Consider the following 14,370-nt stretch of genomic DNA (forward strand, 5'->3'; position numbering starts at 1 on the left):
CCTATATGCAGAACTCTGGCCACTGAAACAACTTTCCAGTTCCTAAATTTCATAGTTTTAATATAAATAATGTCAAATAGTCGTAACTCATTAGAAAATATTTTACAGGCCTTCAATAATTTATAGAGCTTAGGATATGATTTTTCCCCCTAAATACAGGTAGGTATTATTAAATTCTTTAATTCGAAGATCCAAGGAAATAGCCAAAATATAACTCTTACTACTGTGTCAACCTCTTGAAAAATGTCTAACTTTTATTTTTTTTTTTTGGTTTTTGGGCCACACCCTGTGCCGCTCAGGGGTTACTCCTGGCTATACGCTCAGAAGTTGCTCCTGGCTTCTTGGGGGACCATATGGGACACCGGGGGATCGAACCGCGGTCCGTCCTAGGCTAGCGCAGGCAAGGCAGGCACCTTACCTCCAGCACCACCGCCCGGCCCTAACTTTTAATAATGTAATCAAATCAATCACTAGAGTTAAACAGGTGCAAACCTAAAGAGAAGTAAACAAAGTAAAAGGATATAGGGACAACAGAGATGTTGAAATAAGAGCACCTACCTCTCTCTCTCTATATATATATATATTCTTGTGCTATTTCTAACAACCACACTCCTGAGCATTTGGGGTCTGTGAGCGACGCGGGGACCTCAGCTGTCTCAAGGCAGCATCTCCATACTGAATACCTGAGCCCATTCTTTCCGGGTCCAATTCACCTGCGGATTAAGCAAATCTTTTTTAAAAAAGTACTTATGTTTCTCTGATCATTAACTAATGAATATTAAGTAAAAAAAGTATATAACACATATATAAAGAGGATAAAATATACATGGTATATTGTTTTCTTACACAGGTATAAAAATACTTCTGTAAAATAACTGAATAATAACTGACATCAGGGTGACAAGAATGGCTAGGGGACATAAGAAAGTAATACAAGTTACTTTCACTGTATTCTCTTTAGTACATTTTAAATTTGAAATTATGAGAACATATGCAAAACAAATTAATATTAAATTACACAGATATAATTTGTTACAATATGCTATATGTCCATATCTTTGGTAAAAGTACTTTAATTTGTCACCAACATGCTTTTAACTTATTATTACCTGGATAGGAGGAATTTGATAGCTTCTAATTCCAAATGCTTTTCCTCTTTGGCACAGTAAAATTTATTTTACACAGAAAACTCATGACATATTATATAAAAGGTTATTTACTACATTTTTTGGGGGGCAGCGCTCAGGGTTCTACACTCAGAAATCGCTCCTGGCAGGCTCCGGGGATCATATGGGATGCCAGGATTCGGACCACCATCCTTCTGTATGCAAGGCAAACGCCCTACCTTCATGTTAGCTCTCAGCCCCATTTACTACATTTTTTTTGATGGCAATAAAATGCTGGCAATAACAAATCACCTAAGTAGACTGTCTAGATAAATTATGGCAACCTTCCACTCCCACACAAACATGCATACACATTTTGTGCATAAATGTATATGGACATCTTTACACATATACTTATATATACACACATAAGTTCTTACAATTTATAATGATACATAGGTGTAGTTAAAATAAAGTCCAGGGGTCGGAGAGGTGGCGCTAGAGGTAAGGTATCTGCCTTGCAAGCGCTAGCCCAGGATGGACCACGGTTCGATCCCCCGGTGTACCATATGGTCCCCCCACCCTCCCAGCCAGGGGTGATTTCTGAGCGCATAGCCAGAAATAACCCCTGAGCGTCAAACGGGTGAGCCCCCCCCCCAAAAAAAAGTTCAATAATTTCTAGTATGCAAACCTTTGTGTAAAAGGTTAAGGAAATATATACGTTTCCTTATGTATATACATATGAAATATATACAATATACTGTCTTTGAGCTGTATATTGCATATTGCCTATTTAGTGAAATTACTGCTGAAAAATTCTAATTTATCTTTGCATATTTTATGACTTAGAGGAAATACATCTTGAATTTTGAGTCAACCTATTTCTCTATAGTATTTAAGAATGCAGTATTATTATGCACTTATTTAATTTAAATAAAACACATTTTGGGTCAGGAGAGAAAGTACAGTGGTAAAGGTTCTTGCCTTGCACAATTACTACTCAGGTTTGATAACAGATATCCATTATATCCTCTGGTAGTACTGGGAACTGAACCCAGGTCTTCTGCATGCAAAACATATACTTAGCCTGCTGAGTTCTTTCAGGCCATTTGTGTTCCTATAGAAAACCAGTCTTTTTAATCTCCTTTCCTATTTTATACCAATAAACTTATTTTCTGTTCTCTTCTATCCCTCCTTCTTTCACTTTCCACCTCTTAGTATTCTTATGTGCTACTTCTTCCTTTCCATATACTTATTTATCGTTTGTATTTGCTAATAAACTACTGATTCATAATTATGGCTGACATGAATACCCACCTCTACTCATTCTCTTCATGCATCTCTGACCATTTCTTTCTCTTCTACAAATCTATGAATCTTCAAGACATTGCATTTGATAACTTTTCCCCTTAGAATTTTCCCTTTCAACTGCTCTTTGAATGAGTACATTACTTCCAGTTTCTAAATTTCAGTTACTTTTATAATATTGATAGCTTCAAAATATATATCTGAATATATATGCATATATTTATACATATATGTTTGTAGTTAGCTCAATATTTTCAAAGTTTACTTTAAATTATTCCATGTGTTAGCTCCAATGGTATGGTAAAAAAGAACACAGCCAACTCAGAATCATCTTTTTTCTTGAGCCTGCTGATCCTCTGTTAAAAATCCATCTTTCTTGAGTATCCAAGTATGACATCTAGATAGCCATGGCTCCCCTCTCTTCTTCTTCTATTTTTTTAAAAAATAATTTCTTTATTTAAACACCATGATTACGAACATGATTGTAGTTGGGTTTCAGTCTCCCCTTGACTCCCCTTCTTGACCCCACCACCCCAAATCAATTGCACATCCCTACTATTTAGCATGTAGGTCATATAATATTGCCACCAAAGTATTTCTCAGATTCATCTTTATCTCTTCATTTCTACTTCCACACCACTGTTAAGGAAGCTTTAATTGCTCTTTTCTCAGACTACTAAAATCCTCTCTTACTGGTACCCTGGCCCTATGTCACTTCAATCTGCCTTAACACTGCAATCTACAAACCTACACACTTATCATTTATCATAAGTCACAACTGGACTATATTACTCAATGCTTAATATACCTGAATGATGTCCTGACCAACTATAGCAGCAGTTCTCAGTCCTGACTGCTAGTACTTTGGCCATAATTCTGTAAAGTCAGTTCAGCATTCCAGAGGTGGAAGCTAGGACTCAGATTTTTATGTCCCAATAACTAATGAACTCTTAGGATTAAGTCTTAGTTCCACTGATTATGGTCAGACCTTCCATTGATTATGGCCATTACCTAATAACTTCAACTTTCTTTTCTTTTTTTATTTTGGGGCCACACCCAGTGACGCTCAGGAGTTACTCCTGGCTATGCACTCAGAAATTGCTCCTGGCTTGGGGGACCATATGGGACGCTGGGGATCAAACTGCAGTCTGTCCTTGGCTAGCACTCGTAAGACAGACACCTTATGGCTTGTGCCACTGCTCCAGCCCCATAATAACTTCAACTTTCTATCATATTCTCCAAGTCTTGGCTTATGTTTTCCCTCCCTGGACTATCCTCCTCTCTATTCCCTAGGATGGTTCACTCTTCCTCAAATTGTGAAAGATTAGTTAGCTGTCATGTCCTCTCAGAAGTTCTCCTTAACATCACTTCCATGTTCACTATTTTTTTGTGTGTGTAGACTACAAGACCCTGCATACTTTTAACTTATCATTGTATGGACATGCTGTATTTTAATTTTCCTTTGATAATCTTCCACAAAAGCTTTTTTATTTCCAAGCCACATCTGGAGGTGCTCAAGGCCTATTCCCAGTCTGGAGCTGGTGTTATTCCCGATATTGCTTGGGGAATCACATGGTGCAAAGTTCAGGTCTACTGCATGCAAAGCACATGCTCTACCATTTGAGCTACCTCCTTGATGCAAAACACATGCATTTTCTGAGATGTGGGGGGTTGAGGTCATACCAATCAGTACTCAGGAGTGACCCTCAGTAGTGCTTAGTGGATATGTGGTGCCAGGGATTCTAACCAGGCAGCCTATGCAGCCAGATACAAGGCCAATGCTTTACCTCCTGTACTATGTTTCCAGTATCAAAAGGTACTCTTTGTGTTTTGTGGCTACCCTCAGTGTTACTACTGGCTATACACTCAGGAATCACTGCTGACAGTGCTTGGGGCACCATATGGGATACCAGGTAACAAATCCAGGTCAGCAGAGTGTAAGACAAGTACCCTACCTACTGTACTATCTCTCCATATTATTATTATTATTATCCTTTGAACCACACCTGACTGTGCTCAGGGATAACTCCTGGCCAGCTTGGGGGACCATATGGGATGCTAGGGATCAAACTTAGGTCAAATAAATGTAAAGCAAGCACCCTAACCACTGTACTCTGCCCCATAAAACAAGATTCCTAAAGACATTCTATTTTTTTTGGGGGGGGGGTTTGGGTCACACCCGGCAGTGCTCAGGGGCTACTCCTGGCTCTATGCTCAGAAATTGTCCCCAGCAGGCTCCAGGGACCATATGGGATACTGGGATTCGAACCACTGTCCTTCTGCATGCAAGGCAAACTCCTTACGATTGCGCTATCTCTCTGGACCCTAAAGACATTCTTTAAGTACCCTACTGATTTACATCTTTGAGCCTAACATTTAACTTTAATAAATGACAATTATATAGCATTTTGTCAGTTACCAAAATTAGAATAATTCTAAATGTATTTTGAAATAATACTTGATGCAACAAATACAACAATGAGAAAGAGTACTGCTTAAGCTCAGTTAGCTTCAGAAATAAATTCTCCATGATATCTACCTGCAAGTCATATTATATATATATCTCACCAACTTGATCCTTGGCCATATAAACACTGGCCCAGCAAAGCTAACTAGCTGTTCCAGAGAATGTACAAAGATCTAAATAAAGTGGTGACTCTAAAAGGAAATGAAACCTAAAACCTTGACTGCCAATCTCCATCCCTCATAGGATAGAATGCCCACTTTGAAAGAGGTGTGCTTCCTCCACCTCAATCAGTGAGATGAACATGATCTACAAATCCATAATAAAAAAATCAATAAAAATAAATTTTCCGGGGCCGGAGAGATAGCATGGAGGTAGGGCATTTGCCTTGCACGCAGAAGGACGGTGGTTCGAATCCTGGCATCCCATATGGTCCCCCGTACCTGCCAGGAGCAATTTCTGAGCATAGAACCAGGAGTAATCTCTGAGTGCTGCCGTGTGTGACTCAAAAACCAAACACCAAAAAAAAAAACTTTTTTTTTGTCCTACACTGGCAGATGTGTAGAGAATATACTTTGATCAAATCACTCTGAAATATGAAAAAATGACAATATTGAAACAGTTACTAAAATAAGCTGCAGAAAAGTTAATAGAAAGCCTTTTACCTGATTCAATTTTGTTAAGTATTTTTCTTGCACACTGTACAAAAGCCTCTTCTACATTCTCCCCTGTTAGTGCACTTGTTTCCAAAAACATCAGCTCTAAAATTGACATTGAAAAAATACAAAGTCATATTTAGAAGATGATCATTATTATTCAGCTACTAACAGCCTGTTTAGTATTCTCTTAGAAATGCAGGCAAAATGGAATTTATTATTTAAATCTATGTATCTATAAACAAAATCAGTATGAATCAAGGTCCCAGATTCATTCCAGTAGTAGGAAACTTTCTGCTTTTGGTCTAGGGTGGCAAGTACTGAGTCCAGTGACTCAAATAGTGAAGATATGCTTCTGAGCTGTATCCCCTAATTTAAAAAAATGTTACTAAGAGGCCATCAGGAAAAATGAAGTCATGAAATTTGCTTATACATGAATGGACATGGAAACTACTATGCTGAGTGAAATAAGGGAGGGAGATAGACACAGACTAATCTATTTAAGAATGATAGATTTAACAAAAATAAAGGACAGTATGGTAATAATATCCAGAGACAATAGAGATGAGGGGTGGAAAGACCAGCCCACAATATGAAGCTTACCACAGAGTGGTGAGTGCAGTTAGACCACACTAACAACTACCATTATAATGAGAGAAATAAAATATCTGTCTTGAATACAGGCAGGGAATTGGGGAGGAAGGAGTTGGGGGCATTTGTGGTGGGAAGGCTGCACTGGTGAAGAGGGTGTTCTTTTTTATAACTGAAACCCAACTACAAACATGTTTGTAATCATGGTGCTTAAGTAAAGTTATCTTTTCTGAAAAAGGAACTGCAACTGTTTTATGCTAGGAGGTATATCCATTGAAGCAACTGAAAAAACACAAATGCTCTGTATAGAAGCAGACTGGCCAGAATAAATCAATTATCAATATAAAATTAAGTAGCATTTCCTTGCATTTGTGCCACTACAGTAACAACCTATAAATGTTTCCTTTGGGGAAGAATAATAATGTAATTTGTCATTCTGTCCCTGAAGATGTCCTTTATGACTTAATATCTGTTATCACTAACGTGCTTATTCTTGACCTCCAAAGAAAACAACAATCTTTAAAGTAGAAAATCAGTCAAGTTATAATATAATTTGATCCAATTAAAAAAATTAGAGTACTTCAGTTCTTGACTGGTTCTAAAAAATTAAAGTTCGATACCATTTCCCTTTTTATTTAGACCCAATATTTGACATTAAAATTAATGTCAAACATTAAAAAAATCAACTTAGTTTCAAACTATATATGTTAAAATAATGGTATCTCATCACAAGTACCTTTAGAAACACTTAACAAACTTCACTTTATTTATTTATTTTTTTTTAAAAATGTATATTAATAATTTCTATTTTGACCAAAGTGGATTGCAAATCATTCAGAGTAGTATTTCAGGTACATAGTGACACTGAATCAGGGCATTCCCACCAAATCATTCAGAGTAGTATTTCAGGTACATAGTGACACTGAATCAGGGCATTCCCACCACCAATGAACAAACTTCACTTTAAACAAAGTAAAACATATTAGATAAGTATATTTTATAAGGAAATAATTTTATTATGTAATACAAGTGGAACTTCCACATTTTCTAAATAAGGTTTAATCTCATTTAGATAAGACTGGTAAAAATTCCAAGCAATGTTTTTATTCCTAAATCTGTTACTTAAAAAAAAAAAAAAAAAAAAAAAAAAAGCAGCAACAGGAATAAGGTAACTTGCCGTTTTCTTGAGCAAATCTGGAGGCCTCAAGGAAAGTGACTTCTCGATCAGCATCCAGGTCCTTCTTGTTTCCACAGAGGATGATGACGATATTCTGACTCGCTAGCATTCTGGCATCTGTTAACCAATTAGTAAGCGCATTGTAGGTTTCTCGGCTGTGTAATATAAGATTGTGAAAATAATACATGTATTTTATAAAACTAGCAACTCTTTCCAGTCATTCACATTACTCACTGCTTTTATATTCTTTTCTTCCTTCAATAGTTGTGGTAGTGGTGGTTTGGGAACTGTCTATAGTCCTCACACTGCTTTAAACCATGTTGGGGTTAAAGGCTAACGACCTTTAATAAGGTAACTCAGATAACCTGAAGGCCTCAAGGAGATACCCCAGTGTATGCTTCACAGAGGAGTGTGGATTACCTAGTGATGTCATAGACCAGGAGAGCTCCTGCTGCACCTCTGTAGTAACTTCTCGTTACAGACCTGAAAAAATTAAGATTGCATTTACTTTTCAACCCTGAGAGGTACCATGTCCCTAGACAAAAGCACTTACTTTTGTCTTTGCTTAGGTAATTACAAGGAGGGGCAGGTGTCTATGGGGAAAGGAGTCATCATAATCTTTTGGTGGGCACTAGGTGCTTGGCAACTCTATTCTACTCCCTAGAGGGGTCCATGCTTTCTTCACTTCTGCATAACTGCCTTTCACTTCTTACGGGGGAAAAGGGAAGTCCTAGATGAGAACATCTGCCATTTCCAATCACAAACCAAAACCAACATTGCTTCATCCTAGCTCTGATGTGCCACCGGCCCCAACCCCAGTTATTAAATCAAAAACCATGTTATCAGTTTTCAAGCACACACATCAACCTGCACTTTACCTCTTTTCATTCTTGTGACATTTTCCCCTTCAGTAATCTCTTTCTCCCCTACAGTATTAGTCTCTTTTTTGGTTAGATTTTTTTTTAATGTTTTTGGGCGCTCAGGGGTTACTACTGGATCTGGGCTCAGAAGTCGCTCCTGGCAGACTCGGGGACCATTTGGGATGCTGGGAACTGAACCCGGGTCTGGCCTGGGTCAGCCGCCTATCATGTGCTATCGTTCAGGTGCCTAGATTTCTTTTTAATTAGTACAATAAAATTTGCTCTGGCAGGGGCCGAAGAGATAGCATGGAGGTAAGGCGTTTGCCTTTCATGCAGGTCATTGGTTCAAATCTCGGTGTCCCACATGGTCCCCCGTGCCTGCCAGGGGCTATTTCTGAGCAGATAGCCAGGAGTAATCCCTAAGCACCGCCGGGTGTGGCCCAAAAACAAACAAACAAAAAATTACTCTGCAGCTTCTGTATTAAAAACAGAAGAATATGCCAGAAAATATTCACATGCTTCTCTGCATTCAAATTTAAAAATAGCTATAGTAGGTCACCTCCTTTCAATAATTTACTCTTTAGTGAATATGTCAAAATAAATATTTTACAGTCTTTAATTTCCACCTTCTAGGTCTATCCTGGCTAGGGGTGGAGGTGAAAGACCATTTTTCTGAAATCTATTTAACCTCCACTTTTTCTCCATATTTGGCCTATTATTCAGGTCAGATTCCATTTTTAATGTTTTTGTTTTTGTTTTTTTTTTTGGTTTTTGGGTCACATCCTGCAGCGCTCAGGGATTACTCCTAGCTCTACGGTCAGAAATTGCTCCTGGCAGGTTCAAGGGACCATATGGGACGGTGGGATTAGAACCACCGTCCTTCTGCATGCCAGGCAAACGCTTTACCTCCAAGCTATATCTCTCTGGCCCCACACTTAAGACTTTTTATCCCTGGTTTTGTGTGTGTATGTGTGTATGTACGTGCAAGCTTGCAAATGCATGTATATGTGTGTGTTTTGGCACTGCACACAAAACGTAGGAGCTATTCCCAGCATGATACTCAGCAAACAAGTGCTGGACAACTAATGCAAAGCTCAGTCATATAAAGCACTTACTCCGCCCAACTGAACCATCTCCAGCCCCCTTGAAAGATATCCTAATGTAATTTTGTGAATCATTATTACCAGAGAAAAAAAGTATACCTCACCTATTCTAAAGCTTCCAGAGTAAATGGTTAAGTGATGGTATCTAAGTATGAAGAGGTATAATTTTTTCAAATCCAGTTTTCAAACATTTTTATTAAGTTAGAAAAAGATCTACCTGAATCGTTCTTGGCCTGCTGTATCCCATATTTGTAACTTTACATATTTACCACCAACATTTATTATCTTTGAGCCAAATTCCACTCCTATTGTATGATTTGAGTCATCTTTAACTGAAAAAGAAAAGAATATATTTAATTTTTAAGTAAACAGGCTTACATATCAAAACAAATAATACTAAAATCAAGGGTCAAGTTAAATTCAAATGTAATCAACTCTGGTGTCATTTATTTCTCCACTTGGTCAGTTAATAAGAAGCACTCACTATTTTATTTATTTTTTATATTTTTGGTCACATCTGGTAATTTTCTGCGTTACTTCAGCATAGTATTTAAGGGGTGATCTTTGTAGTGTTCAGGGGACAATGCAGTAGCAGGGATCAAAGCTGGGGGTCTATATGTAAAACATGTATTCCATCCCTCTGAGTCATCTTCCTAACCCAGAACACTCTGTTTCAAACAGAATACATATGATTTCTATTCTCAAAGACAAATTTCCAAAATTTTCCGAACAAACCACACATTTTAAAGCTGATTGCTTAGGTGTGGCCACTCCACATCAGCTATCTACTTTAGGGTTATCACGAATACATAAAATACTCTAGGCACCATCTTCAAGAACTTATGGCCCATAAATTACATATATGTGTCTCTGTTAATAATGAGGGGGTGATCATTTCAACTCTTTGGTAATTATTCTAGAGACATTAAGGGAAAGAGAAAGAAATGTACTTTAGCCTCCATGTAAGTGTCAACCATTAAGATAAAAGAAAAAACTATTATTATATCAAGCACAAAATCTATAATCTATATTATAGTCATTAAGTTTCATGAATTTAAAGTATTCTGTGGCAGTGACTTGTAATATATGTGCTAGAGAAAGTGATAAAAAACTGTCTCAAAGAGCATGGAGGTAGAAAAAAACAAATCAACTATTAGAAAGAGTTGGAAAAAAACATTTCTGTGATAATGATGATGAAGAAGAAATATGCTAAAGTCAAATTTCATATGGTCCATTGACTAGCTCATATTTGATAATCATAGGATAAAAATCAGTCATATCAGAATTGTGACATTTAAAAATTGTGCTACTTCCTGGAATGGGGAAGACCTTTGCACAGCCCTTATGCCTCTGTTATGAGTCCCAGTCAACACACTGTTCTAGAATTAAGCACCAAGTCAACATTGGAGAAAACACCTTTAAAGGTGACAACCAAGGACCAGAGAGACAGCATGGAGGTAAGGCGTTTGCCTTTCATGCAGAAAGACGGTGGTTCGAATCCCAGCATCCCACATGGTCCCCCGTGCGTGCCAGGGGCAATTTCTGAGCATAGAGCCAGGAGTAACCCCTGAGCACTGCTGGGTGTGACTCAAAAACCAAAAAAAAAAAAAAAAAGATGACAACCAAGGTTTCATGATCATGATGTGACATAAGAGAAATAAAGCAGTTTTCCCCATTATTATTTTACAATGGTGGGCAACCTTTTTTTTTTTCAACTGAGCCAAATCTCGCCAAAACCACGATTGAAATTTATTTTGAGAGCCACACAGGGCGTGCATTGACAGAGGCTAGGAGCAGAGTCCTGACTCTTGGAGCGGCCGCCTAACACACGGAAGAGCCGCATTAAAAAATGTAAAAAGCCGCATATGGCTCGCAAGCCGCATCTTGCTGACCACTGTAGTAGACTAATCCAACAAGTATGCGAATTACCCAAGTGACGATATGGGGAAAACTACCAAAAGGAGAAAAAAATCAAGCAACCTGACACTCAACCTCAAATCCCCTGGGTATTATCTGAGATGGTACAATGCAAGTTCTTGGAAACTGTAAATAAATTTAGCAGTCCAATGAATGAATGAATGGTTAAACAGAGACTGATTTACAACTAAACCATGCTTAGTCTTTTACATATGGTCCAAACCATAAACAGTTTATCACTCTGCCCCAACTTCTTAAATTTAAAGAACTATGATTAACAAAGTTATATAACTGAATTTTAGACACACAATGTTCTTGCACCAATTCCACCACCAGTGTCAACTTCCTTCTAACAGTGTTCTCATGTTTCCTCCTGCCCCACCCCACAGCCTGGACTCCCTACCCCAGACTACCACCTTGACAGTACACTATAAAGTATGGTGGCTGTAGTTTGATTATTGTGTTTTCAGTAGTGTTGAGTCAGTGCTTTAAATACACGGCTATTGGCAGTCCCCCTTCAAAACATTGCATTCTCTTGTCCAGTTATTCTACAAATCAGTTGAGAGATAATCCTGTGTTTGCTTTTCTTCTGGCTTACATTATACAACATATCTTCCAGTTATATCCAGGTTGCAGAAAACTGCATAATTTTATTGTTTCTTGCAGGTGCATAGCATACCCTTGTTATATATCATATCTGCACAATCTATTCATCTATCACTGGACACCTAGGTTGTTCCATACCTTAGCTAATGTACTAAGTGATACAATAATAGTATGCATGTATCCTTTTAAATGAATGGCTTTGTATCATGGTGATAGATACCCAATAGTGGAATTGCTGGGTCATCTGTCAGTTCAATTCTAAGTTTGCTGAGAACTCTCCATATAGTTTTCCACAGGGGCTGAATCAGACACCAGCAGTGTAGGAGAGTTCCTTTTACACCACATCGCCAACACAGATTGTTCCCAATATTTTCTTTAGGTACCACTCTCACTGATGTAAGATGATATCTCCTTATTTTTATTTACTTTTAGGTTTTAGGCAACACATGGTGGTGCTCAGGGGTTACTCCTGGCTCTGCACTCAGAAATATCTCCTGGCAGATTAAGGGGATCATATGGTATGGTATGCTGGAGGTCAAATCTAGTCAGCTGCGTACAGGCAAATGCTCTACCGACCCACTGTGCCATTATTTTGGCCACTCATAGTTGTCTTGATTTGGATTTCCCACGTTATAAATGATGATGACATTTCTTCATGTATCTATTGGTCTATCTTCCTCCAAGAAGTATCCATTTCCGTTACTCATTTTAAAAAAATAGGATCTTTAAATTTTCTTTGTTGATCTTTGTATTTTTTATGTCCTAGATATCAACCCTTTATCTGATGTACTGAACACAATTTTTTTCCCATCCAGTTGTCTTAGCTTTAGCCTGTTTTATTTCCGTTTGCCATATAGAAACTTTTTAACTTGATGTAATTCCATTCATTTATTTCTTACTGTAGTACCTTTGCTAATGTCATGGTGTTACTGAAGATGTCTCTGAGGTCCAAATCTTAGAGCATTCTTCTTATATTTTCATTAATATAAGGAAATAAATATATTTACTTAAATAAACTTAAGATATACTTTATATAAAATATAAACTTTACAGGTTTTGGTCTCAAGGTCTTTGATTCACTTTGAATTGTTTTTTGTGTAATATGTAAAGTTAAGATATAGATCCAGCTTTAAGTCTTTCTGTATGTCATGGATTTTAATAATATAAATTAACCTGACATTTTAAAATATAAATATTCATAGATTATTTTCTAATAGACAATTATAAAGATGATGTTATACAGTATAATTTAGTAACCATTGATATATACAAATTTCCAGGGAATGGAAGCAGAGGTAAAAATGCATGGCTATTGACCCTTTGATTTCAGTAGCCTTATGCAAAAAATTTTTGAATGATTTTTATTGTGGGGCCGGCGAGGTGGCGCTACAGGTAAGGTATCTGCCTTGCAAGCACTAGCCAAGGAATGGACTGTGGTTCGATCCCCCGGCATCCCATATGGTCCCCCCAAGCCAGGGGCAATTTCTGAGCACTTAGCCAGGAGTAACCCCTGAGCATCAAACGGGTGTGGCCCGAAAAAAAAATTTTATTGTGACCAAAGTGAATTAAAAATATTTCACAGTAGTATTTAAGGTACAAATGACAATAAATCAGATCCATTCCCACCTCCAAGTTGTCCTCTCTCTACCCCTGTTCCCAGCATGCATCCATTATCTCCCTCATTTGCTCCCCAGACTGCTAGCATAATTGCTCCCCTCCGTGTATAGCTTGTTGTAGATTGGGTATGAATTCTGTTGTCCTTGACTGTGGGTTTGGTGTTGAGTCTGATCATTTTTTATTTCCACTTAATGTTCATATGACCGTTTGGTCCTGGTACCCTCCATTCCTCCCCCCCTCAATTCATGAGGCAGAACAAGGTGATTCAAGTTATGTGGTTCTGTTGGAAAAAAGAAAAAGAAAAAAAAAACTGGGAGGATTCCGTCTAGAGGTTATAAATATCAATTTAAAAGAAGAAAGGGAAAGAAGAAAAACAAAACAAAAAACAAAAAGCAACTACAAAAAAAAGCACCCAGCTACTAAAAACAATCACCATTATATAATAATCACAAGAATGAAGAAAATAAAAAAATTTAAAAAACAAAAGAAAGAAAGAAATAGAAAAGAGAAGAAAAAGAAAAAATAAGAAAAAAAAAAACAAAAAACAAAGGAAGGAGAGATGGAGTGGCAAGATTTTGTGAATTTTTGTTTTGTTTTGTTTTGGTTTGGGGTTTTTTTTTGGGGGGGGGGTCACACCCGGCAGTGCTCAGGGGTTACTCCTGGCTCTATGCTTAGAAATCGCTCCTAGCAGGCTTGGGGACCATATGGGATGCCGGGATTCGAACCACCGTCCTTCTGCATCTAAAGCAAACGCCTTATCGCTGTGCTATCTCTCTGGCCCCATTTTGTTTTGTTTTTGCAGAGGCACAGTAAGTATTGGGGAAATTAGAAAGGTAATTCCCTTGGCCCAAGAGATACAGTGTTTCTCCACCCTTGAAGCATACTGCCATGGAAACAACTACAGGTTTCATATATGCTCATTTTCACACCGCAAGGTCTTTTTATGGTGACAGGAAACTTTCCGC

The 14,370-nt window shown here is 37.8% G+C and overlaps 1 protein-coding gene across 1 annotated transcript in view; it reads right to left on the reverse strand.

Moving 5' to 3' along the window:
• Positions 1 to 560: 560 nt before the first annotated feature.
• Positions 561 to 14,370, reverse strand: part of RAB4A (RAB4A, member RAS oncogene family) — a 35,120-nt gene continuing 21,310 nt past the window's right edge. Inside the window, exons 3-7 of the mRNA XM_049776578.1 lie at positions 9,483 to 9,597; positions 7,723 to 7,785; positions 7,303 to 7,457; positions 5,544 to 5,639; positions 561 to 713 (exon numbers count right to left, since the gene is read on the reverse strand). Of these exons, the coding sequence (XP_049632535.1) occupies positions 598 to 713; positions 5,544 to 5,639; positions 7,303 to 7,457; positions 7,723 to 7,785; positions 9,483 to 9,597 (545 nt within the window). The 3' untranslated portion in view covers positions 561 to 597. The remainder of the gene's footprint in view (positions 714 to 5,543; positions 5,640 to 7,302; positions 7,458 to 7,722; positions 7,786 to 9,482; positions 9,598 to 14,370) is intronic.

Source organism: Suncus etruscus, chromosome 7 (assembly GCF_024139225.1).
Source record: "Suncus etruscus isolate mSunEtr1 chromosome 7, mSunEtr1.pri.cur, whole genome shotgun sequence".
In the NCBI taxonomy this organism is placed as follows: Eukaryota; Metazoa; Chordata; class Mammalia; order Eulipotyphla; family Soricidae; genus Suncus; species Suncus etruscus.